At 45.5% G+C, this 25,616-nt stretch overlaps 1 protein-coding gene across 7 annotated transcripts in view; it reads left to right on the forward strand.

Moving 5' to 3' along the window:
• The window catches only part of ANO2 (anoctamin 2), a 318,934-nt gene that overhangs the window by 246,542 nt on the left and 46,776 nt on the right, over window positions 1-25,616 (forward strand). For all 7 annotated transcript variants that reach the window (XM_036019420.1, XM_036019422.1, XM_036019421.1 and 4 more), the window contains 3 exons: window positions 17,033-17,144; window positions 19,386-19,443; window positions 19,615-19,715. In XM_036019420.1, coding sequence (XP_035875313.1) covers window positions 17,033-17,144; window positions 19,386-19,443; window positions 19,615-19,715 — 271 coding nt within the window. The remainder of the gene's footprint in view (window positions 1-17,032; window positions 17,145-19,385; window positions 19,444-19,614; window positions 19,716-25,616) is intronic.

A 25,616-nucleotide genomic window follows, 5' to 3' on the forward strand; every position in this document is an offset into this window, starting at 1 on the left:
CGGAAAGGCTTCACTAATTCCAGTTACTCGTTCAGTGCCTTTCCCCGGCTGGGACTCTGTTCACAGTGAGCATTTACCTTTGGTTTCTATGTGGATGTAGGCAATTTACCATCTGGAGTGGCACTTCTGCTCTCTTTAGCTTGCACATAATCGTAAGTGTTATCTATATGCCTTCATAAACTTCTTGAGACAAGTAGGCAGAGCATTTCACTTCCGCATGTTTAGTGGTATACAGGGTTCTATGGAAGCACTTAGGAGGACCAGCCAACTCTCCTCAGGGCTCAAGGGAGGCTCGGAGGTAAAGGCCTCCAGTCAGAGAGCTCAGAGATAAGTGGTGGTCCGATAGGCACGTGCAGGGGGAGGAGGGAGTGGGCCGGAGGAGAAGGTTCCTGGCAGAGGAGACAGAACGAGAAATCCGGCACTGCAGAGGGAGATCAGATCCCTCAGGGTCAAGAATGGCACACAGAGAAGGGGCATGCGCCTCAGCTTCTATGATGGCTAGGTGGGTAGAATTTTGGTGGGCCTTCTACTGGGGAGCTGAAAGAGCAGAGCTTAGCATCGGAAGAGAGAACACACGAAGCATTCCCAGGATGCCACCGGAGGCATCCAGAGGGTGGTTGCTCTAGCATCTGTGGCATGTCCCGGGCATAGCACAGTGGGGGACTAGGCCCAGAAAGTTGATGATACCTTTTTTTTTTTGGTGGGAGACCTGAAATGCCAAGCTGAGGACTCTGCTTATTTTATAGACAATGGAAAAGTATTTCCAGGAGTTCAAAGGAACATCTCATAAAAACTGTCCATTATCCTGGCCTGAGTCCTGAACTAGCTGAGAAGTAAAGCAAAGGCAGATGGAGACAAAAGCCAGGGTACCACCTTTAAAGCTGGAGGAAGAATCTTAGAAGAGCCCAATAGGCTTCCTAGTACTGGATTGCAGACTGATATACCCTTCTGGTGGTGGACAACAGTGAGCAGGGCAGCCCTGAAAGTCTTAGGACAGAGGTAGAGGGGGTGCAGAGAACACCTGCTTCCTGCAGGCCCTTTGCTCCCCAAAGGAGGAGCAGAGGAGTGGGCAGGCAAGGAGTGCCACTGTCACCTTCCAGACAGACTACTGAGGTAAGCTACTTCCCCTCCTGTCACCCCAGAGAAGAAATGAGTGAGATGGCAGAGATGAGGCAGGATGTCACAACTGATCACAGCCGCTCCATGTGGAAGAAACACTAGCAGTGGAAAGAAATGTCGCCTCAGCAGCTCCTGACTCAATAGCTCCCAACACCCCTGAGGATCTCTCAAAGGGTGTGATGTGATGGGAGCTGTGTGTTTGCAAAATTACTTGGCCAGGATATAGGATGCCAGCGGGGAGAGAGGCTGGAAGGTCTGACGTAAAGGAGATTACTAAACGCATAGACAGGAAGCAGGGAAGAGAGGAGCAGGGAATGAGGGATGTAGAAATGCCTTCCCGCTGTCCATGGGCATTACTTTATTTCACTTTTCCTATACGGCTCCAGAGAGTAGTGAAGGCGGAACAGAAATGGAGTGGTTGACTGTCAAAAACTCATTAGCAAGTATTTAGTGAACACCTCCCATGTACGAGGTTGGGCAAATTCTGTTTGCATTGGACCACAGAGCAGTTTCCATACTGTGAAGCTGCATCCACTGCTTCTGATGGTCCTCCCTCACCCCAGAAGTTCCAGGCCCTTCAGGCTGCTAAACCAATGCCCAGTTCTTCCTAAGAAAGTCTGTACACTGGGAAAGAGATGAAATTCTAGCAAGTATATGTTGTTCTTTGTGATAGCAATACCCATAAATTGTTTTTAAACTAAAAAAAATTCTATATCCATTTCATCTTCACAAAAACTATGTGTGGTCAGCAGGGGAAGTGTTATATCCTCATTATAGGAGGGTTCAAACTCAGGTTCTACTTCTAAAATACGAGTGTCTTTTGTGCTATTTTTATGTAAGTTTCTTACTGTTTGGATTGAAGTGGTGTGTTGCATCTTCACTCAGTGACCCATGCAGGCATTATCCTGGATTGTTGCTCTTGTCTGTCTTAGACTGAACATCCCCAGGGTCTCAGATAGGTGCTGCTGTGCGGTGGAAGGACCACTGAATTAGAGAGTCCACTGGGAAGAACCTGGTAATTCCAGACCATGCTCCTTGTCCCTCCCACCCCCAGCTCTGTGGCACTGGGCAGAGAGGAGACTTTTCCAGATCAAGTTTAGTCAATCCCTCCTTTACCATTTTCCTCTTTCCCATCCAGACTGTCACTCCATCTGGACTGTTGTCACAGCCTAATGACTATGCCCTTGTATTCAGCTTCTTGTCTATGGAACCCTACCTCAGAAATCCTCACCCAGTTCAGCCTTTCTCAGACAGTGAATTGGAGGGTATCAGTACCATTCAGCCCCCACAGAGAGCTTCCTTTTGCCATTAGTTCAGATATAAACTAACATTTGAAGCTCTAAACCACCTTCTTCCTACTGTCCTCCCCACCCCAGTGAGCTCACTCAACTCACAGTCACCCCAGACCACCTGCCCGTGTGTTGTCCCCTGTGCTCAGGCTGCTGTAACCACTGTAGCAACCCCTGGTGACCCTCTCTAAAGGGCCTCTCAAGGCCTGCCTCCTGATGAATTCTTTTCTGGACACTCAACCCTCAGTGAATTTCTCCCCACCCACTTCTGAACTCCTGGGCCATAGATCATTCATCTGTTCATTCATCCCTGATGTTGATCAAGTGCCTACTTCGTGCCAGGCCCAATTCTGGAAGCATGGCTGTAAACAAGAAAGACATCATCCCTGCTCTTCTTGGACAACACTGGTGAGGGAAAGAGGGACAGTAGACAAGAACGTCTCACGGAGGGCGAGCAAACGAAACAGGGAAATGTGATCACTGTTGGGGTTGTGCACTTTGGATCAGGGGGTCAGGAAAGGTCTGTTGAAATGAGAGTATTACAGGTGAGACCTGAACAACAGGAGGCCACTGACCACACAGAGACCTGACAGGAAACGCAAGAGCAGAGGGGACACAATCCCCCAGACTTGGTGGCTTATAAACCAGCAAGGCAGGAGTCAGCTAGGAGTGTTATCTACCCTGCTCACTGGAAGTGACTGTACTGCCCAGTATCATTCCTGTATTTGTGTGTGTTTCCAGGATTAGAATAGATGAGGCTGTGCTAGCATAATGAATGCATCTGAAGATCTTGGTTGCATTATGTGGAGTTGTTTATTTGTTCTTGCTTGCACTACGTGTCTAGTGTGACAAGCCAGGGTCTCTGTTTCACACAGTCACTCAAGGACCCAGACTGATGGAGTCCACATGGACACAATGTTAGGGAAAGAGAGAGCAGGGGTGGTGGTGGGGAGTCATACAGAGGCTGTGAAACACTTCAGTCTGGAAGTGTCATCCATTACTTCCATCATCACTTCCATCCATCACAGCACACTGGCAAGGGCCAGCCTAATTATGAAGATACTAGAATATGTGTAGATGTGAGTGCATGCTCTGTGAACTGGAAAGGTCTCTGCTACTTGCTGCAACCAGACTACAAAGTCCTGGAGAACAGCTACTCTGTCTTACTGTTTATTTCCCACACAGTGCCTACCTCAGATTTTAGCATAAGTTTCATGGGTGAAATCATCTCTCCTATTCATGCACTCAAAACATTCTTTTCAAGAAATGTCCATAGGCTAGGCATCCTGTAAGTCTCAGTGAGTCCACAATGAGTATTTATGTATTTATTATTTCAATTCTGCCTGCTTACAAAAGGATTTGAGGAAATATTGAGATGAATAGGCAAATGCAAAGTTGTCACAATGGAACAGTGACCAAAAGGTGCAACAGAGCTATTAAAAGACTTGAATTCTCCTTTTTTGGCAAAGAGTACACATACTACTGGAGATGGTTGTGCAGAGCAGGGGATGACTAGCATACCTGTAGGCAAAGGGATGGTTTCCGAGTCCCTCAGGCCTTCACAGGGACATAGAGCTGTGGATAATGCCACCCAATTTAATGAAGATTCTGCCAGGCCAAGGGGCTTCCTTTGCCATTCTCACGGTAGGTTTAATACCCGCCTGGCTCTCTGCCCCAGATCTCCTGATTGATGAGGAGGCTGTGAATACATGCTCTGCTCACCAGGTGCAAACAGCTGGTATAAACAACCCCAACATGTTCCCAAGTGTTTCCCTCAAGGCTGGGTGATGGACAAGTGCTTTCCTAGGAGCATCCCTTAATGCACCGTGGTGTCAGGCTTATCTGAGGTTCATTCTTGCCACAAACAATTATGACAAAAGACAGAATTTGTTAAATGCCTTGCAAGTGATTGACTCAGCGGCGGTGGATAAAGACAGTAACTGTCTTCCTGGTGGCCATAATAACAATACTCATAGGCTTGGGTACGAGACCTGCTATAACATAGGACTACACAGCACTGGCGGCACAGGGACCAAGCTGAAGCCTGTGGTGCTGGGATGGGTTACTAAGGAAATGAACAAAGTTTTGGGGCTTAGGTGGCCAAGGCTTACTGCACAGTGTGCTGCCCAGTTCAGCAAGCACCAGGAATTAAAGCTTATGCAGATTCCAATGAATGGGTAGGACAAGGACTGTCTTCATTCCCAGTGATCCGTTCACTCCTGAAGGGGTCAAGGTGGGGGTTACAGGGAAGGGATCTTGTTCCCAGGGTCAGGCACAAACAACAGCATGGGCACCCAGGCCAACAGGACAGGGTATCTCGGGAAGCCAGGCAGCAAGAGTCAGCAAACAGAAGAGCTCAAGGTGTGCTTCTGTCCTGTCTGTTTAGGCTGCTACAACAAAATACCACAGGGTGGTATTATAAACAACAGAATTTCATTTCTCATAGCTCTGGAGACTGGTAGTGTGAGAGCAGGGTGCCAGTAGGGTTGGGTGGAGGCCCTCCTCTGGCTTACAGACTTCTCATTGTGTTTTTGCAGGGAGGAATGGGCTAGGATTCTTCCTGGAGCCTCTTTTACAAGGGCACTAATCTCCTTCATGAGGGCTCCACCCTCATGGGCAAGCTCCTACCAGAGGCTCCACTTCCTGATACCATCACATTGGGCCACATGACTTTTGGAGGGATAAAACATTTAGACCATAGCAGCTGCCTCCTAGAGTCAGGACACAGGGATATGCTGTGCCTTTGAAAGAGTGAGTTTCTGAGCCCACACACTGGTGAGCAGGATGTCTAGTGCTCCTGAAAACCATAGGGTCTTTTCATGACCGACACAGGCCCGGGTCAGGTTTGGCCTGGGAAGGGGCTTTATTGGTATTCTGGCTGTGGGAAATTGTTCTAGCCAGGGGCAAAGTGGAGGAGGCAGGGCTGACACCAGGCTTCTAGGCTGAATAATCAAGATACCATCAGCTTGTTTTTTAGCACCATCCTCTAACTCCATCTCCCCCACCACAGCCTCCTCTTCCCCACCCTTTCAAAACTGTGTGCAAAGTGCTGAGTTGTGTGTGGAGCTGTGCAACTCATCATACACTCTCTGTTGAACCTCTTCTAGGTACAGGATTGGGCTTATTTTAGGTACTTAACAAATGGTAATTGTGTTAAATCGAAGTCTTCCATTCTTACGAAATGTCTGTGTTTGTGAGTCCTTTAAATATTGCTGATATCTTACTCCTTTGTGTTGCTGTCCCAGATGCTACTGAAGTGGGGACAGGGAAGTGAACAAAAGGAGGGGGTGGGGAGACACACCTGGTTTTTATTGAGTACCTGCTATACTCCTTCCAGCGGTGGACGTCGTACATACATTGTCCCACATAATTTTCACCGTAGTGCTGGAGATCAGTCATCTTGCTTTCTACTCTTGGGAAGCCTGAAGAGGTTTAGAAACTTGCCCAAGGCCCATGGTTAATGGTGGTGTACATGAGTGCGTGTGTGTGTACATCACATACGCACACACACACACACCCTGTGCCAAGCACTGTTCTAAGCACTTTATGTGTGTCAGCATTTTTAATCTTCAAAACAGCCTCAATAATGTAGGCAGTTGTAACACCCCCATTTTAAAGACGAGAAGACTGAAGCACAGAGAGGTAAATAACAGGCCCGAGATCATGTGGTGAGTCTGACCTTGGTGTCCTTGCTCAGACCATGACCTACTATGCCTTTAGAGTGTCCTTGTTCCTCAGGAAATTCTAAATGGGTTGGGAATGCAAAGGAAAACACACCAGAGGCTCTAGAAAATTTAAAGTGCAATAAACCCACCCATGTGAATGTCAGGTAGTGGGGGTCTCTGGGGATAAGCAGGGAGGAGACTCAGTCGGAGCCAGCTCTGAGTTCAGTCACTTGTTTCCCAGGCCTCCATGCAAGAGGAGTGCTCTGTAGATTCACAGGGTCTCACATGCTTTATTAAAGTAAAAAACTATAGAAATGCCACCAGGGAGTTCTGAGTCAAAAGTTTGCACCCAGTTCTAAGTTAGCCTCAGCATAAGGCAATGTATTACTACTAAGGAGGGAAAAGAGGAAAGAAAGGATAGAGGAGGGAAAACTCGGTACCAAAGGCTGCTGGGACGTTAAAAATTCTTTAAAGAAGAAAATCTGGGGTATGTATGGATGGATGTAATTGCCACCACATGTGGACAACCATGTGTTTTTCCAGTGCAGGGTAAAATGGTGGCTTTGGGGGCTCAGAGCACTGGGACCGAGGGAGTCAGCTTCACGGAGCCTGCACGGAATGTACTTCCAGAGCAAGGATACGTTTCCCCAAACATACATGTGGATATGTGTGCTTGCCTCTGGGCCAGCCTGGGAACTATGGCTTCCTGGGGGTGTGGGGGAGACCAGAGTGCTGGTACTTTGAAATCTGGCTTGAGAGTCAGGTCCGCTGGCTTGGATTCCTGCTCTGCCACCAGCTCCTGACTCCCTGTGTGGCCCCGGGCAACTGGGGAGAAGGAGCCTCCGGCCTGCCCCTCTGAGAGGCCAGGGAAGGATGTAGTGAGAGTGGCTTCTGCTCAGTGATGTTGACTTAAAGCATTGTAAATGTTGTCTGGGAAGGAGGGGGGATGGTGGGAGGCTGCTGCAGCTACTAATAAAAATGACTGGGATCATGGTTTTAGCCCACGTTCGTGGAACAATTTATTCCAGTTATGTGAAACTATTATTAGTAACACTGCTACTTATGTGTAACTGGTAACCCTGCTACTTAATATAACTTGCAAGAATTCCTTCCCAAACTAGAGCTATAACTATAACTACATAAGCTATAACTATGAACGGATCTCTTTCATTTTTCTAGTTAATCACTGACACACCCATCTTTCTTATGAGCAGAAAGTCCAATATATTCCTCTCCTTTTCTTTGAGTTTTCTAAGAACTCAGAGACTTAAATCATAAGAAGGTAGAGCAGGGGTCATTCTCTGTTTGCTATGTTTCCTCTCCAGACCCCTTATCCACCTTCTCTACCGTGTTCTGAGCCCCACGAGGTCCAGCTGATTACGTCATCTGGCTTCTGCACTCTGACTTGGGGCGGGGTGGGGTGTTCAGCCAGTAGAAAGCAGTGGACTTAGAGGGCCAAAGGAGAGTGAACTGGGGTTATTCCTTCCCTACTTCTTCCTCATCTCTGGCAAAACTGCATTCTTTTATAACAGCTTCTGCAGGATGGGTCCTCTGTCATGGTCCATCTTGGGCTCCACTAACACCATTTCTTCTTGTCCCTTCATTACTTATAAGTAGTATCTTCATTAGAATCACATTCTTAGAACCATCTAAGGTGAATCCTGTTTCTTGTTGGAATCCGGACAAACAGAGGGGGTCAGCCCAATACCCATACTTAAACAGGGACATGCCTGGAGTATGACCAGCCCTTCGCTCCTTTGGATCTCGTTGCTATGCAGCATTGCTCTTGGATGCTGGCTCTGTCCCATCTGACTGAAGAGGCTGGACCACTGCTGAGTTGGTTCCTCCATATGGCAGTTCCTGGGCTCTTCAGGAAGGGATGATCCTCTCCTTCAGAGCAAGCTCAGTTGAGGGTCCCTACTTTCAAGGCACATCAATACCTCTTCTCCCATCTCCGGGTGTCACCCATCACATAGACTTAGAACCAAGAACTCCCTTCTGTCCCTGGAAAGTCACCCTAGGAGCGTAGAGCTTATCTTCTTAAACTTTCAAAACACAGATCTCATGACACACCATTTCGCTTCTCTCTGAGGGAAGTGACCCTCACCACCCCAGGTGATGCCGGAGTGCTCAGCCCTGACCTTCTAGGAGGGCTCTGTCAGGAATTTTTAGGAAACTTGCTAGCACCTCTCTCACTGAAGACAGGAAATGGTGTACAAATGAATGTCTAATAGCGTGCCTTGCCACACTCTAATGATAAAAGCGAATGTCTGAGACTTTACACTGTGCATGGTGCTCCCCATACTTCCTTTCACTCCATCTTCACCGCAGATGTTTAATGAAGGCGACGTTTTAGGAATTAGGATGGGGAGGCTCAGCAAAGTAAGTCACTTGCCTTGGGACACAGGGACAGAAAGGCCTTCTGGCTTCCATCCCAGGGTCTTCCTCTATTCTGTCCCAGCCTCGTTGATTGCACTAAAGAACACAGGAGACCAGAAGCAGGAAGGACTTAGGAAATCACTAGTCCAACCTCTACACTGGGGCTGTGGCTTGCTTGAGGTTCTGATTCCTCAGAACTGGCCAGGTACTTGGAGGAATGATCCTCAATCATACAGTGCTCTACCCTCGGGTCATGACTCAGGAAAGGACAGAAGCACAGAAGTCCAAGGACTCAATATGCCCAACGTTGAGCTCTTAATTTTTCTTTCAAACCTGTTACTTTTCATCATTCTTCCCATCTCAGAAAATGGCACCACCAACCACTCAAAAATTCCTATGAAAACCCAAGTGTCATCCTGGATCTCTGTCTCTCTGTCATTGTCTGTCTGTCTGTCTCTCTCTCTCTTCACCCCTAGAATCCATTCTGTTAAATATTGACTACTCCACCTTCAAACATATCCCAGATCTGACCACTTTGCACCAGTTCATTTTGATATTGGTCATTTCCTACCTGGACAACTGTACCCTCTAGTTGTTTCTCTGCTTTCCTTTCTGTCCCCTCCCCCCTCATCTACCATACATATGAAGTTCATTTTTTTTTTAGATTTTATTTATTTATTTTTAGGGAGGGAAGGGAGGGAGATAGAGAGAGAGAGAGAGAGAGAGAAACATCAATATGCGGTTGCTGGGGGTTATGGCCTGCAACCCAGGAATGTACCCTGGCTAGGAATCGAACCTGGGACACTTTGGTTCCCAGCCCGCACTCAATCCACTGAGCTACGCCAGCCAGGTGAAGTTCACTTTTTGTGTGTGATCCTTTTAAAATTTAATATCAAAGACAATACTTTCAGGGATCATTTCTATAGTTTGTTAAAATTTAATATCGCTATACCTCTCCCCCGCAGAAAACCCTGAGGTGACTTCCCATTGTGCTTCGAATGTATTTGAAGTCCTTCCCGTGGCCGGCAGAGCCGCATTAACCAGGCCCTGCTTCTCAGTCCCTCCCAGTTCTACTACCTGATACTGTCTCCTTGCTCAGAATGCTCCATGCACTTAGACCTATCTAGTCCTTGCATATCCTTAGGTGTCTCCTGACCCCAGGCCTTTGCCCTTGCTGCTGCCACCTTCTGAGACCTCCCCAGCTCCTCCATGCTGAGAGGTCACCTCCTCAGAGGCCTCACCTGACCACTCTGACTAAAGCAGTCTTCCTGTCATCTTTTTCCTCTCCTTCTCATCTCCTTGCATGTTCCCTTAAGGCTCACTGCCCTCTGAAATGGTCTACCTCTCTCTTATAAGGACTCTAAGCTCCTCATGGCAGGAGCTTATTGGTTTGGCTCATCACTGTATCTCCAGTGCTCAATGCCTGGCATTTAATAGTGACTTGATAAATATTTGTTGAATAAAAAAAGATAATGATGGAAAAAAAGGTGAAAACATTTCCTCTGGGTTGCCTTTCCCTGGGAAGACATGAGGGATGGATTGAAGATCCATCCTTACTCAGTCCCTACTCACTGAGGGCTTGGTCTCCAGACCAGTGTATGTGTTCATGAGGTGACCAGCTAGTGTCCTGCAAGTGTCTGGGGTCATGAACTAGGCACCTTCCTCTCCCTGCTCCTGTAATTGCCATGGGGAGGAAATCCCCATAGGGCACTTGTGACAATCAAATGGGGAATCTTTGTAAAGTGCCTGTACAGTGCCTGGCACACAGTGGGCAGTGGATATGGGGTTTTCATGACGGGCCCATAACAGAACTCTCTCTCTCTCTGTCCTCCCCCCCACTGCTCCCTCCCTCCTTTTCTCCTCCCTCCCTCCTTCTCCCTATCTTCCCCTTTCTCCCTATCCCTTACCCTCTTCCTCTCCCAGCGCTTTCTTTCTATTTAGTATCCTTTTTCCTTAAAATGATATGCCATCCTTAAAATGGGGTACCATTACCTTGGGCTAGGCTGCTAGACAGCACAGTAGGTCTCGTATCCCTTTATCTGAGAGCCATCTTCATGACTCTAAGGGAGGGATCCCTTGTGCTAAAAACAACTCCCTTGGGCTACAGGAGGATTTTAGGAACACGCATCTTAATCTCCAGTTCTGGGGCTTTCAGCTCCCTTAGGCAATGCATTGACTGCCTAATTACCCAGCTGGCTGGCTTCTCCTAGGGTGATTCCCTCCCCATGGCACAAACAAGGCAACAACATCACACAGGAGGCTGAGACACACACCCCTCCCCCCTCACACACCCACAAATGGAGGGAAGGCCAGATGGTTGGGCTGTCTGAAAAACGTTGCTGTGTGCAAAAGCTTGATCTGCCCTGGGGGAGAGGCAGGGTAAGGAGCTGATGCCTCTGTTTTCTGACTCAGCCACACAGGTTCAGGCCCTCCTGCCTAGAGTAGCGCCAGGGCTTGAACTACTTAAAATATGCACTTGGACATCTTCTCATTTTGTCTTGTTGCCATCATTACAGATCCACTGGCTGGGTTGTTGGGGACATCAGTTAGGAGGACCTGCTTTCCAAAACTCAGATTCTGCAGCCAGCATCCCCTTGCTGGCCATTCTGCTTCCATGGGATTAGAATGGCGCTCTGGAGACTTTCAGTTCATAGTTGGCCTCTGGGACTAACTCAGGCTTTCATACTAATTATTTTCCAAGGCAGTTTACAGCTGGGTCACTTGTCGTCATATTTTTTCATGACACGGAGCCCCAGAGGTTTCACACTTAAAAGAAACGGGGGTAGGTAGTGGCTCTGCACAGGAATTCTATCTGATTGTCCTTTCTGGTCCTAGGCAGAGTCTGCCCTCTGACGGGAATCTGTCTCTACGGAGCAGAAGCCCTCAGATGGCCTGTCATCAACCTGGGGTGGCTTTCTGGGGGCCGTGGGATATCAGGAGCCTGTGAAGGATGGAGAAGGGCTGCCCTCTGCCTACTCACACTCTCTGCATGCTGACTGTCTTTACAACCCTGTAGCCGTTGCAATCTAAAGGCACTGTATTTAGAGTCTCACGAAGCACAAGTGTCAGCCACTTTCTGGGGGGATCAGATTCAGACCACTTTTGAGGTTTGGGTCTTGTGAGGGAATCCTGCTCAGTAGCCTGCATACAGATCACCCTCCCCACCCTGAAGACATCATCCTACCCCAAGAGGACTCTGTGAAAACCTGTTCCATTCCTTTAGTCATGTAATCTCTGTCATAGGCAGGCGAGGTTCCTTACGTTGGCTACTGAAAGATCCCAAAATCCAAGTGGAGCTCCAGGGCTTTGACTTTCCCCACAACCCGCCAATTCTCTCCCTCCCTTGTGGTGCTCCCCGAGGGCCTCCTTTCCCAGAAAAGCATATGACATGGCTACAGAGTTTCTTTGAGGTAGGAGCACCCAGCTGATTTAGTGGCCTATCAAGTGGATTTAGATTGTTTATTGGAAATGCCCATTATTTATGGTGGCTCATGGCCCTAAAAGCAGAGGCAAAGGCTGTTTTAAAAATAAAACTAATAAATAATAACTTGGCCCATGATTTATCAGTTTGGAGGAAGGGAGCCATTCATTTCCAGTTAGAGCAAAGAGCTTTGAAAGAACCGGATTCTCTTTCCAGAAACCTTGGAGGAAATTCCTGTAGGATTGGGAGATTGGAGTGCAAAGATTTCAAAGGAGATTAGAAAAGAAAATCAAAGCCATGTGTCTCTCCAGACCCTTCCTTAATCCCCCTATAGCTACATTTATAAGTTTTCCAAGTTTTCAGCTCCTCAGACATGATTCCTTATTTGGGGGTGACATTGGTTTTAATTTTCTTATCCACAAAATACTTAAAAGTGCAGAACAAGATTGGAGAGGAGATGCAGTTAAGTTACTATTAAATTTGTTGCCACAGGAACACTGGGCAGAGACTCAAATTTCAATTGAAAAGTTCCTTCCTTCTTCCTTCCTTCCTTCCTTCCTTCCTTCCTTCCTTCCTTCCTTCCTTCCTTCCATCCTTCCTTCCTTCCCCTTCTCCCCTACTCCTTATTTTCCTCCTTTACCTTCTATCTCTGTTTCTGTCCTCCGTCTGTATCTCTTTTCTCTCTCTTCTCAAATTCTCCTTTTTAACTGAGCTACAACAGGGCATGATGGGCCATATCTGTTCATGCCTTGGTGGGTGCCAATCTTGAAGCAGGACAGCCCATGGGCACATCACTCGCCCCAAAACAAATCCAGAATTCTTCAAGTACTGGTAAGGAAAGCAGGTTTTAATGAATCTTTACTGGAGATTCTATAAAGAGGCAAGTGAAGGGATTATACTACAAATCACACAGTAGAAGTTAATGAAAATTTCCATTGGGCATCCCCAAAACCCCCATCCCTGAGTCTGTCACTTACATTTCTTTTTTGGTGGCAGTCCCCTCATCTTCCTCTCTATCCTTCCCACTCCCATTGCACTGGCTCTAGGCTTTTCTGGGTCCTACATCTAACTCCAACACCCACACCTGGTATCTCATGTAGGGAAAGGTAACTTTCTTTGACTGCCCCTCCTTTTTGTCTTCCTATGCATCACCCTGCTCACCAGACAAAGGTCCCTTCCTAGGATTTGCCCTCTTTAGAATGTGACTGGGAATTTTTAGTAAATGACAAAAATTTTTCACTGTTTCAAATGTTTTTTCCCTGTCATTCATTCATTCATTCATTTGGCAAGTGTGCACAATAGAGTACATCTGTCAACTGCTGTGACCGTGCTCATTGTAAAAAAGCCATCCAAACTGTCCGTGGTGGGGGTGGGGTGGGACAGGGTGGGGAAAGTGATAGGGTTCACAGACACGTGAAGGTTCAGAGTTACAAGATCTTAAAACTAACAGTGACCTTAGAAATTGATGGCAGGCATTTCCTCCTGGGCCTGAGCCTTTAGTCAGGGAGAATAAGAATCAGGATGAAGGTGTGGACATGAGTCTTAAGCCCAAGGAGGACCTGATAAGCATCCATCAACAGGGAGGTGCTGACCTCTTTTTTTGAGCAGGATTTGTAGCAGGGGGTTCAAAGACCTGAGAGGTTAAAGATCAGAGGGGCTTTGCTAATGTACATAAACTAAAGAACTAACAGAAGTGTCAGTGTTAACTGTCAATAGATCTTCATCCAAATGCTTACTGGGCGAGTCAGTGCAGGGTTGGCTGGGACTTTTATCTCATGAAGCTATGCTTGTGTCCATCCAGGCGTGGCAGAAAAGAGAGAACCACAGGGCTGTCTATCAGCTGAGGGCTATCAAGGTAGACTTGTCCAACTTCCTCTCCTGTAGGATTATGACAGTGTCTCCAGATCCCCTGGCAGGCCATACAATTTTCAAATCTGCCTGGAGGACCTTAGGAGGCTTGGGCTATGGTTCTTAAGCAGTGGTGGGAACAGGGGCCATGTTGATTCATCTTTCCAAGCTGTGTGTTTACCATTTCCATGCTCAATCAACATTGATTGGTAGAAGGTGATTAGAAGTCAACATGGAGATGATGTCCAGATTCTCAAGGGGCTGGGCATATGGATTAACCCCTGGCCACAGATGGCCCAACTGTGCTGTTGAAAGCAAGGCTGTTGGACCTAGATGATGATGATGATAATGATGATGATGATGACAATAACAATGATTTGTCATTTAGTGTGGTCTACCCTATGCCAAGCATTCCCATTGTATCTTCAGGGCAACCTTGTGAGACAGGATTTCCTTTTGACATAACTTCACTCCTCTAATTACAGTCTGCATTTAAACTCAAATATGTCTGATGCTAACATCTGTACCTATAGCCATCTCCGTAGCCATACAAAACAAGCAAATAATCTCTCCCCTTACCTCCTAGCTGAGCCAGAGATAGGGTGATGGGGCGCTCTGTAGGCTCAGCATGGCCTGCCAGGGCCTCCAGGACTGTTCTCCCATATAAATGAACTGAAATGGGCATCAGGATGAAGGCAAATTTGGAGAGTACACTGGTTTTCAGTGTTGCTGGGTTTACAGGAGTGACGTCATGTTTCTCAGGGCTCAGGGGGACAAAGACAGGTAAGAACTCTCATTTCCCTAGGCCCTTTCAGCCTTAGGGAGAAATTGACTCATGGTAGCACTATGGGATCTCCAAAATTTCTCATTCCTGAGTCCCCTCCTGGGCCATGGGTCTTCAGGGGCTTATATCTGCCTGTGACAGTCTCCTTAGCAGAGGCTCATGCTTGGACCACTGCTGTTGGGTATCACCTTCTAATATGCAAGATGGTGTTTTAGGATTGCAAAATAAGTGAGGGGCTCACTGTGCTGTGTGGAAAAGCAGATGTGGAAATGCAGCATTCTTTTCCCAAGGGTCCCCTGCTATGATGAGAGGGGAGATGATACCTTGTCACTCACAGAGTAAATATGGAAGGGAATTGGCAGTTTGCAAAAGGCTTTCAACAGAGACCTTGCTAAATGCAACTCTTTGAAGGAAGTGATAAAGTTTTCATTCATCCTGGCATGGTGCCTGGCACACAGCTGGTGTTCAATGAATGTAAACTGAACAGTGATAAATATTTTTTAGGTGCATCATGCCAGGCTGTGGGTGAAGGTTAGGGAGGTGAAAGAGAATGTGTGATGTAAACACCAGTCAATCAAAGATCCTGATTTCGAAGTGTAAGGTAGTAAAAACTGTCTTTGGGGACAGGCAGATCTGGGTTCAAATCTCAACTCTGTCACTTACCAGCTGTATGATCTTGAGCAAGGCTTTAACCTCTCTTGGCCTCAGTTCCCTTCATCCAAGAAAGTGAGACATAATACCTCCCTCACATGGGGGGGGATGAACTGAGGTAGCAAATGCACGCACCCATGTGCAATGCATGCTGTAGTGCAGCTTACAGCAGAGCCCCTGGTGGTGCAGCACGCACATCCCCTTGGCCCCCTGGAGGTCACTGCAGCATGTCTGTCTCCGGGGGTTCTCTGGTTGTGGGGCTAAGCTCAGTATACACACAGGACAAGCTGGAAGTGCCTGGGAGTCAAGTCTAGCAGTAACCTTCAACCGGTGAAGGACTCACTCCTGCCTGCTCACCCCTCGGTATAATGATTCTTAATTGGTGCTTCACACAGTCTCCTAGAAGGCCCCTAGTGGAACTGAGTCCCAGCTGTCTGTGGCATTAACCTGCTCATGGACACGTCCATATTGCCTTCCTTCCCTTCACTTTCTCAATACCCTACACCCTCACCAAGCTTCCTGGGGCATCTTCCAAATAAACTATTTACTCTCAAATCCTTGACTTAGAGGCTAATCCAAACTAAGACACAGACAATCAAGAAAGCTACTATTAACTGTGACGTTTCATAGGGCATAGATGCACGTAATTAATACAGAGAAATGTAAAATACTATAGAAGAAAAGGAAGGATGATTGCTGCCAGCTGAAGGCATCTGGAAGGCTTTGGGAAGGGGATTATGTGTAACATTTGATCTGGGTGTTAAAATGGGAAGGATTTGTACATGAGGAGATGGGTGAGAGAAGGGCACTTCAGTGCAGAACAGGGCCTTGTGTCCACTTTTATAATTTTTTGTATGATTCCTATAAAAGCCATGCATGAGTCAGGTGGGCCGATAAGTCAGACAGATCCATACTCTGGTCTCATATGGACACAGAACTCCCTTGGCCACATGGTCCTGGCACTTGGGTCCTGTGCTCAGCACACTTTCAGGCTAAACTCATCAGTGCACATTACACAGGGTTAACACTTTCCTGTTGCCCTTGAAGTGTGGCTCTGTAATCTCTTTTCTTTGCCAAGCTGTGTGTCATGGTCTGTGGAGACCCCACTAAGCACCCTGCACAGCTGCCCACTGGAGCTTCCCATGGGTCTTGAGTCTTCAGAAGGCACTGAGGAGGTTTCTGCTGAGTGTGCCTCAGGTCCTCCGGGAGCATCAGCTGTCTTCTCTGCTCGGCTCTGATAGAACACACTGGCACTATGACCCCTGAGTTTGAGACTGTGTTCTCAAATGTCTTCTGATTATTTTATCTGAGTATCCTTCATCATTTGAGTGAGTGAACTCAGGATGTCTCAGCCTATCCAGAGGACATACAGCTGAGGGCTTTCTTGCTAAAAATGAAAGTGGAGGAAAAGAGAAACAATGCCATTTGCTCAAAATAAATCTTTGCTACCTATTTACTCTAGTTCAATGTTGAATAAGCCTTTTTTTAAAAAAAATCAAGGGCTTTTGTTCAAGTAAAATTTTAATTATACAGGTAAAAGCTGAATTCCCTTGGTGAGTCAAGATGGTAGGAGGAAGTTCTGCTTGCCCAGACCCCTCTTCGAGGAGCACAGTATGAACCCATTGCTTGACTGGATAAAAAGAGGGAAGTGGAAGGAGAAAGGTGATAATCTTATGTACCCTGGGCCTTTTTTTAGCCTCATATTGCATACTGGCAAACCACTTGGGACCTCCTAGATGAACTCAATTCTAACATGCCAGAGAGCTGAATCTCTTGGTTTCTACTCAGTAGAAGAGACAATGGCTCAAGTCACAGGGTCAGTACTCAGAGAGGTGAGAAATCTATCAGTCTCATCAGCTTTACTCTTCTCTTTCAGAGGTTCCCAAAACAGAACAGACTTTTGAAGAACGCCTGATACTGAAAGCTTTCTTGCTAAAGTTTGTCAATGCCTACTCACCCATCTTCTATGTGGCCTTTTTCAAGGGGAGGTGAGTGTATTGGTGAGTGTATGGGAGGTGAGTGTATGAGTGTATATGGAAGAGAAGTTGGTCACTAAGTCTGGGTCCTCCAATGGGGTCACCCAGTCCCCATTGTCAGTTCACATCCTCAGCCCCATTCCCTATTCCCACCCTCACCTGGCTGTTCAGAAAGCAGTAGTGTTAACACTAAACCAGTTTGTATTAACATCTGCAGATTCTGATAAACAGGGGAACTCTACAGGGATTTGGCTCTGGGCCTTGAAAAGTGAGTCTTAGAAGAATTTGTGTCTCCCAGCTTTGAGGCTATGGCAGAAGAGGATTTCATGTCTAGCCAGTGGCTCTTAGGTTTTGCAATGCAATTCTGATGCTAACTACCCAGAGTTCATGTAAACTTCACAGATTAAGGGCACAGTCGTCCCCAACACTATCTTCGCTTCAGACACTAAGCCCCAAGCTAAGGGGTTCCCAGGCCACTCATGATTTGGTCAGCTGACTCCCACAACCACTAACCCTTCATGTTCAATAATTCACTAAAACAAATTGCATAACTCAGGAATGTGCAATACTTAAAATTACAGTTTTATCAGAACAAAGGGATACAAATCCAAATCGGCAAATGGGAGAGCCACATAGGGTGAGGTCTAGGTGGGTCCTAAACAAAACTTTGATGTTCTCAGGACATGTCTTCCTGGCACATTGATGTGCACTCCAATCTGGAAGCTCATCCAAGCTTCAGGGTCTAGAGTTTTTATTGAGGTTTCAGTATGTAGGTGTGATTGATTGAGTCATTGGCCATGTGATTGAACTCAGTCTCCAGTCCCTTTGCCCTTCCCTGAGGTCAAGCTGCTATTACCTGGCTCAAAGCCCCAACCTTTGAATCCCATGGTTGGCCTTTCTGGCATGGTCTCCTTCATCCTGAGTGATCTCATTAGTATAAACTGAGGTATAGTCCCAAGGGCCCACCAAGAATAATAAAGACACTCCTATCAGGAAATTCCAGTGATTTAGAGGCTCCTTCCAGGAACTGGCAACAAAGGCTAGTCAAATTCTTCATTATATAATAGGTCTGGTTGTAAAATCACTTTTGATGAATATTTCTGTGGTCAGATCAATTGGCTGCCTACAAGGAGATTTCCCAGTAAGCATCAGCTGTATCAGGAAAGCCTCCCTAGAGCTAACTGCTCATCAAACAGACATTGGTAGCAAGAACTGTCATCATCCACATTTGATAATTTTTTATAAATGTGTTTATAGCCCAAACCACAACCCCTTCCCAGGACCTCTGTCCTTGACTATTTCTCTGTTATAGTAGCAGAGAAACTGTTCGTATTAATCAGCATATTTTCATAGGTGTTTTCTATCTAGATTTACTATGAATAACAAATGGCATACATATGATCTTCTAGGTGAAAATATATAGACTTCTGACTTGAGATAAACTTGTGGTATATTGGAACAGTAGTTTTGGCAACAGTACAGCATAATCTGCAAAAAGTACTGTAATAAGAGGTATAAAATGAACCAAAACAGAGAAGCAAAGGTTTAAGCCGAGTCTTAAATAGATGAGTAGGATTTTAACAGGTGAACCCAGGAATGGCTTTTCAAATAAGTAGGATTCTTCTGATCACCTGTCTAGATCCATGGTTGGCTTTTACTTCTGTGTGTCCCCCACCTGTCCAGTCCTGTTATTCCCCAATAAAAATGATGTTACTTTGAAGAGGAACGAGGCAGGCTTCTTCCATTCCTTTAAATGCTTTCAGTCAGAAGTCTCAATTTTCCTTTTCTGTTCCCAGGAATCTCCACTTACAACTTTAGTCTGTTTCACCCTTCATTTCCTGGGAAATCAGAAACGTTCATTGAGGAGTTGCAATCAGAACTCAGTTCTTGGAACTAGTTGAGAGAAGAAGATGCACACACAATACACTTACAGATAATCCAAACTTTGTTGTGATTAGGCTCAGAAGTCACCACACACACACACACACACACACACACACACTCCCTCCCTCCATGGGACCTTCCCAGCCCCACACTAGCCTTAACCCCTACCCCCTGGAGGTGAACCCTAGGTGTTATAGATCATTGTTAGCTGATAAAAGGGTATAAACTGTCCCTGGGTGATTTACCACCTGCCTTGGCCAGCACTTTCAAGAAGGACTTCAGCAGTGGCTATTCTTCTGAAGGCATGCCCTCAAGCAGCCCCGCCTTTCTCTCTCTTCCCCTAATTCTTCCCACACTTCTCAATTTCAGGTTTGTGGGCAGACCTGGAAGCTATGTTTATGTGTTCAACGATTACCGCATGGAAGAGGTAAGTGTAGTTAACCACTGGTGTTTCCTGCCTGGCTAGTGGTTTGTAGGGGCACCCACCTCACCCCCAGCACCATCCTTATCCCCCTTGCACCATGGCTCTGAATCCCTGCCTTTCCTTCTCTGGGCTCACTTGGTCTAACCTCTCCTTCCTTTGTCTTTTCCTCTGCAGTGTGCTCCCGGGGGCTGCCTCATGGAGCTCTGCATTCAGCTCAGCATCATCATGTTGGGGAAGCAGTTGATTCAGAACAACATCTTTGAGATCGGAGTCCCGTATGTAATGAATGGATCTCATCTCTCTCCTTGCTGCCAGGGCCTAGCTCAGCAGGATTTCCATGGCCTCTCCTCTTCTCAGATAGCTTGGCAGTTTAGTCCTTTGTCCATTTGCCAATAAGGCAGGGCTTCTCCCATAAGCCTGGCTTGCCAATCTGATTTGGGCTGTTTGAGGCTCACAAAGATTAGGCACTTCATTAAGTACACGTAACCAGTAAGTGGCAGAGCTAGGAATCAGGTATCTCTGACCTCAATGTGTCTAATATTTTTTATGCTATCTGTTCTCCCAGTGAATAAGTAAAAGAGATTTCCAGTGGGGTGGATAGGGGAATATGAAAGTTTGAAACATAATGTAACTGTTTAGGAAAATCTCTCAGGGAGTGTGGAATATATGACTTTAGGAGAAGGATGCATACTCACAGCTGGTGAAACAGAATAGATTTTCACACAGATCTCTCTCCCATCCAGGGTGGGTTCATACACATTTTGTAGAATTAGGTTTTACATTGAAATAGTGATGAAAATAAACACTGACTCACAGACTCAAGACCTAAAGAAAAGAGTATGCAGCAAATGAAAACCTACCTTCAGGCCAAAGAAAATGTAACCTGCTCTGCCTTTCAGTCCTATTGCTTTATGGTGTTAAGAATCTGCTTCAGGGGATATTTTCAGGAAGCCCAGCATCAGAGAGCCAGAGATGACTGGGGTAGTACTCACAGGTTGGGCCAATTCTGTTTAGGAGGACAGGATGGACAATTTGTATTAGGCCTGGAGTTCTTTGCAAACCCCTTGTGTGACTAACCATTCTGGGATGCAATCGTCGGTCCCCACAGAGTTAACTGAAGATACTGCCACACACTCTGATTCTGCACATTGTATTAATGGTTCTGAGAGATCCTGTTATAAAGAAGCGTGTTTGGTCTCTTCCTTTCCAACTTGTTGTTCATGTCATTGGCTGTCTTAGTTGTGGGCATCGGGATATACTCTGGCTAGTGCATGAATAAAAGGAATTTAAGGACAATAAGCAGCTAAGAGAATATCCTTTAAGGGTCAGAGAGCCATGTTCTGAGCTGCATAACCAGGAATAATAATGTCTGCAAGGCAGGAGGGCTTGAAGGGAATGCCACAGCCTTCGCTTCTTGGCTCACCTCACTCAGATATTAAAAGATGAGAATTGTATACCAAAGAGTCACACCCACAAATACTGTAGTCCCTGAACTTAACTAGCTATCTGTATCAGCTTGGGCTGCTGTGACAAAATAACACAGACTGGGTGGCTTAAACAACACACCTGTATTTCTCATAGTTTTGGCATCTGTGAAGTCTAAGATCAAGGTGCCAGCAGATCTGACTCTTGATGAGGACCCACATCCTGGCTTGCAGATGGCAGCCATCTTGCTGTATGCTCACGTGACCTCTTCTTTGGGTGCATGTGGAGAGAATGAGAGCTCTGGTGTCTCCTCTTCTTATAAGGGTGTTAATCTCATCATTGGGACTCCTTCATTCTCATCTAAACTAATTACCTGCCAAAGGCTCTATCTCCTACTACCATACTACCATCATGTTGAGAGTTAAGACTTCAACATATGAATTTTGGAGGAGTTACAACCATTCAATCTATAACAACAGACTGTCTATTTTTTTTCTTTCAACCTAAGTTAAAAAATTTAAAAATAATGACAGCAAACTCACAATTATTAACAACCACACTTAAAACAAAAACAAAAATAAACTAAGCAATCAACTAGAACAGGAACCTAGAACAGGAACAGAACCACAGAAATGGAGATCCCATGGAGGGTTAGCAACAGGGGAGTGGGAGGAGGAGAGAGGGGGAAAAGCTACAGAGAATAAGTAGCATAGATGGTAGGTAGAAAATAGGAGGGGGGCAAGAATAGTATGGGAAACGTAGAAACTAAAGAACTTATGGCACATGGACATGAACTAAAGGGCGGGAATGTGGGTGGGAGAGGGTGTGCAGAGTGGAGGGGAATGAAGGGGGGAAAATGGGACAACTGTAATAGCATAATCAATAAAATATATTTTAAAAAAGATTTAAAAATACATATGTGAAATAGCCCTTGTCTTCTCAGAGTTTATCTTTTAAGTTTGGGAGGCAAAACAGATATTATGTGACATGGTGCTCTCTGTGTAGTGCAAACTCAGAATTCATACTGAGTAAAGGTTAGGGACTTGGGAACAAGCAGTCAAGGAAGGCTTCCCAAGCTGAGGGGTTGTCTGCACTGTGTCTCTTTCTTGAAAGAAGGCTGCCACCATCATATGTAATAAGATGGCCTGCAATTGTTATGTTTGAAGAAATAACTTCTCCTGGGTGTGGATATCTTGTTTAAGCAAACAACAGATGAACTCAGCCTTATTAAAATCACCTCCTGACCCAGGTGGTGCTACTGATGGAGAAAAGTAAGTCTTATAGAGATGGCAGCTCCATGATCAAAGTCTTGGGGAATGTCAGGGTCATGGCAAGAGCTCAGAATCTCACAAGTCTGTTGAAAGTTTGCTGAGTCCTGGGTTGCTTGGGCCACATCAGAGGATGTGTGATCTGCCGGCTCTCTCTATGGAAAACTACACCGGAGTGCCCTGCTTCCATGCGGGGCTGTAACTATCTGAACGGTCTCCAGACCATTGGTTTTCCTCAGAAACACACTTAACAGAGCTAAAGTTATAATGGAGAAAATGTAATTTATCTGGAAAGAAACCTTATTTTAGTGAGAGCTCTGTTTCAAGGGATGAGCATCTTTAACAATTCCCTCCTAAAACGTTGCCAGCCCAGTTCTCAGAACAGGTCTCAGGATTGGCCACCATTAATTAGGCTGAATGCTTAGGACGGTTTTCTGTCTCCACACTGGGACAACCTCAGGTGGCCCTCGGCATGTGATTCTCTTGGAGGAGGGTTGTTGAAAGCATTGGTCTGGGTGTCTTGTTCCACCTCTCTGCTTAGGTGAGCCTCTACTCATCAGTCAGGAAATCATGGGTCTTGAGAACCTGAACCCTCTGAAGCTGGGCCTTGTCTCCCAGCTTTCTGATGGAGAGTCATTCAGTGACAGTCTTCAGGCAAAACTGGTGAAACACATGGTTGCTGTGCTCTAGTTTACCATCTCAGAGAGACCATGGTTGGTTGTTATGGACAAACACCCAGGAAATATGCAGACCTAAAAAAGAGGTACAAATGCCACCTCTAGCCCCTGTGACACTCTGAAGGCAGCCCCTCCACCACAGCTACAGTGGAGAGTCTACATCCCCCTCAACATCTGGGGATGACACCTGCCCTTCCAGTACATTGTTGTTCTGCTCAGGATGGAATAGTTTATAGCTTATGGGCATCAGATGCCCATTTTTTTCATTTCTGGACATCTGCTGTACCATTTAGCTTTTTCACACTGGACCCAGCAGCCTTTTTAAACTGTAAGAGAGGCCAAGAACTCAGGCATATGTTGGGACAGTGTATTGGCATGTTCCCCACCCATCAACTCCATCAGCTCCATAACAGTTGAAGCTAACACATGGCTGTTTGCCTTGAAGGCTAAACTTTCTGGTTTATGCTTGCTGTGTGGTTGATATGCCACAGTTAATTAATGGTAATTGCACAGTAACTCATATAGCTGTGGGCAAGTCACTTCTCTAAGTCTCGCTCTCCTCATCCTGTGACGAGAATGATGGCATTATAACCATCTCCAAGGTGCTCTCATTTCAGCTTGGACATTGTGTGAACCTCTCCTCTAGTTAATAAGGCTAGTCACTGCTGATTCCAAACACAAGCTTCCGTTTCAAAGTGTTTTTCCTCATTCCAGTTTCTAGTCTTCTAAAGGACACACACAACATAATTATGAAGTTAAATTTAGGGATGTAGAACAAAAGTTCTTCCACCAAACCTTAGGGTCCTTTATCTTCAAAGATCTTTATAATTCTACAGGTTGTATTTTGAGTTTGGTCCCATGAAATCACTATGGTTATGATTTGTGGATTTTCCACTCTCTACTCAGAACCTACTCTCAATAAATTAGACCCATCTAATCCAGCATTCAGCACCTGGCAATATCCTTGTATGTGACACAGTTCAAATAACCAAGAAAATAAAAAGGAGTCTCTCATAGTCTGAAGAGAAATGACAGTTGAGCCTGACAGTGAGGAAAGAGCAGTGTAAATTATAAAAATTAGGCCCAGTGGTCTTTGTCTTTTTGGTGGAGGTGACACATGACTGTAGGGCAGAGATTGGGTGGTCCAATGGATCTAGGTTCAAATCTAGGCCTTACAATATACTTACTGTGTGATGTTGGGAAAGTTATTCTAGAAGGACTTTCATCCAACGTGGTTGTATGAAAATATAGTTTGGGTATATGCTCAGCAATCTAGAAAATGGAAGTAGGGACATCTGAGAAAAGAAGAACCATTCTTGGGGGTTCCAGGTGGCCAAGGTGGTGCTGAGTTTCACTGACTTACATGTTTACAAGTGATGCTTTGTAAGTGTTTAAAGTCCAGGGAATGGACTGAAAAGAGAAACTCAGAAATATGATTTTTCTTTCCTGTTCTGTGTCCGATGGCTTTTGGTTGAAAATGGAGCTCCTCATGTACCTTCAGTGCCTGCCTCAAAGTTTTTCCCCAAGGGAAATAAATATTAATCTTAGAGACCACACCTGATTTTTATATAAAGAAGCAAGTCTGAGAAGTTAGAAAGATGACATGCTAGATAAGACTATTTGGGGTAACAAAATATAAGATTGACTGTCTATAGCAGTGATTTTCAACCAGTTGCCACAAGGATTTTTAAAATGCATGATACCTAACTATTTATTCAGGGGCATTGACTTCTCTTCCCTTAGATTGTCAAATTAAAAATATGACAACAGCCAATACAACAAAACCCACCCAGTGTGAATGAATCAAATATATACCTATTTTTTGTCAGGTTGCCCAAAAAATAATATATTTTTTGGTAGGTTGCCAAATTTTAGTAATTAGTTTATGTGTGCCAAGAGATGAAAAAGATTGAAAATCACTGGTGTATAGTATTCATCATCTACTTCTGAGAGTGATTTTTTTTAACATTCTTCCAAAGAAAATTTTAAAATGGGAAAGGCTATCTAGTTGACCTTCACTGTAGGTCAAACAGTCCACTATAATTTATCTCTCCCCTTGAGGGTACAGCATTTTCATTGGATTCTCGGTGTGTGTGTTGCAAAAAGTACCACAACTATAATTTAATGGCTTTGAGAACCCTACAGTCCAGCAGGCTTCTTGAATTAGAACATTGTTTCCCAATCTTTAGTCACTTATAAACCAACTTTTAAACTTTTTCTCATATCTATATGAATAGCTATTTGCATATCAATTCCCTCTAAACCAATTCATTTTTACTTAATCCCATAACATTTCTGAAAGTTGAAAATGAGCACTATGAGTTATCACAAATAACAAATAACAATAGAAAGAAATAGCATACAAACAGCATTATTAACCAATGGCATTGACCTGAGAGCTGCATTCTCTATTTTAAAGAAAGATGCACACGTGTGGGGAGAAGTCAATGACATACCAGCAGCAGACAGGGGTTTTCTCTTTGACTGCAATCAGTAGGACTGAATGAGAGCAGAAAAGGAAATAATTTTCCTGGATGCTTTAATGAGATACAAGGCCAAGTGTAGAGATGTTCCAAAGGTGTTACATGTACAGCTAATAGAATGTTTCCTTTGCTGGAATCATTGTTTTAGAGCAATATTATCACTTCTTAATCCCATAGGTCTCCATGAGGCTGGCGCAGGTAACAGGTGTGCCCAAGTCCTGAACAGCTACCTTGGATAAGCTTCACCAGCTCTCTGAGTGTAGCAGGTGTCCCAGAAGGGGCCACTATGGAAGCCGAACTTGGTGCAGCACCTTCCCTCAGGC

The sequence above is a fragment of the Phyllostomus discolor genome, chromosome 2 (assembly GCF_004126475.2).
Source record: "Phyllostomus discolor isolate MPI-MPIP mPhyDis1 chromosome 2, mPhyDis1.pri.v3, whole genome shotgun sequence".
Classification (NCBI taxonomy): domain Eukaryota; kingdom Metazoa; phylum Chordata; class Mammalia; order Chiroptera; family Phyllostomidae; genus Phyllostomus; species Phyllostomus discolor.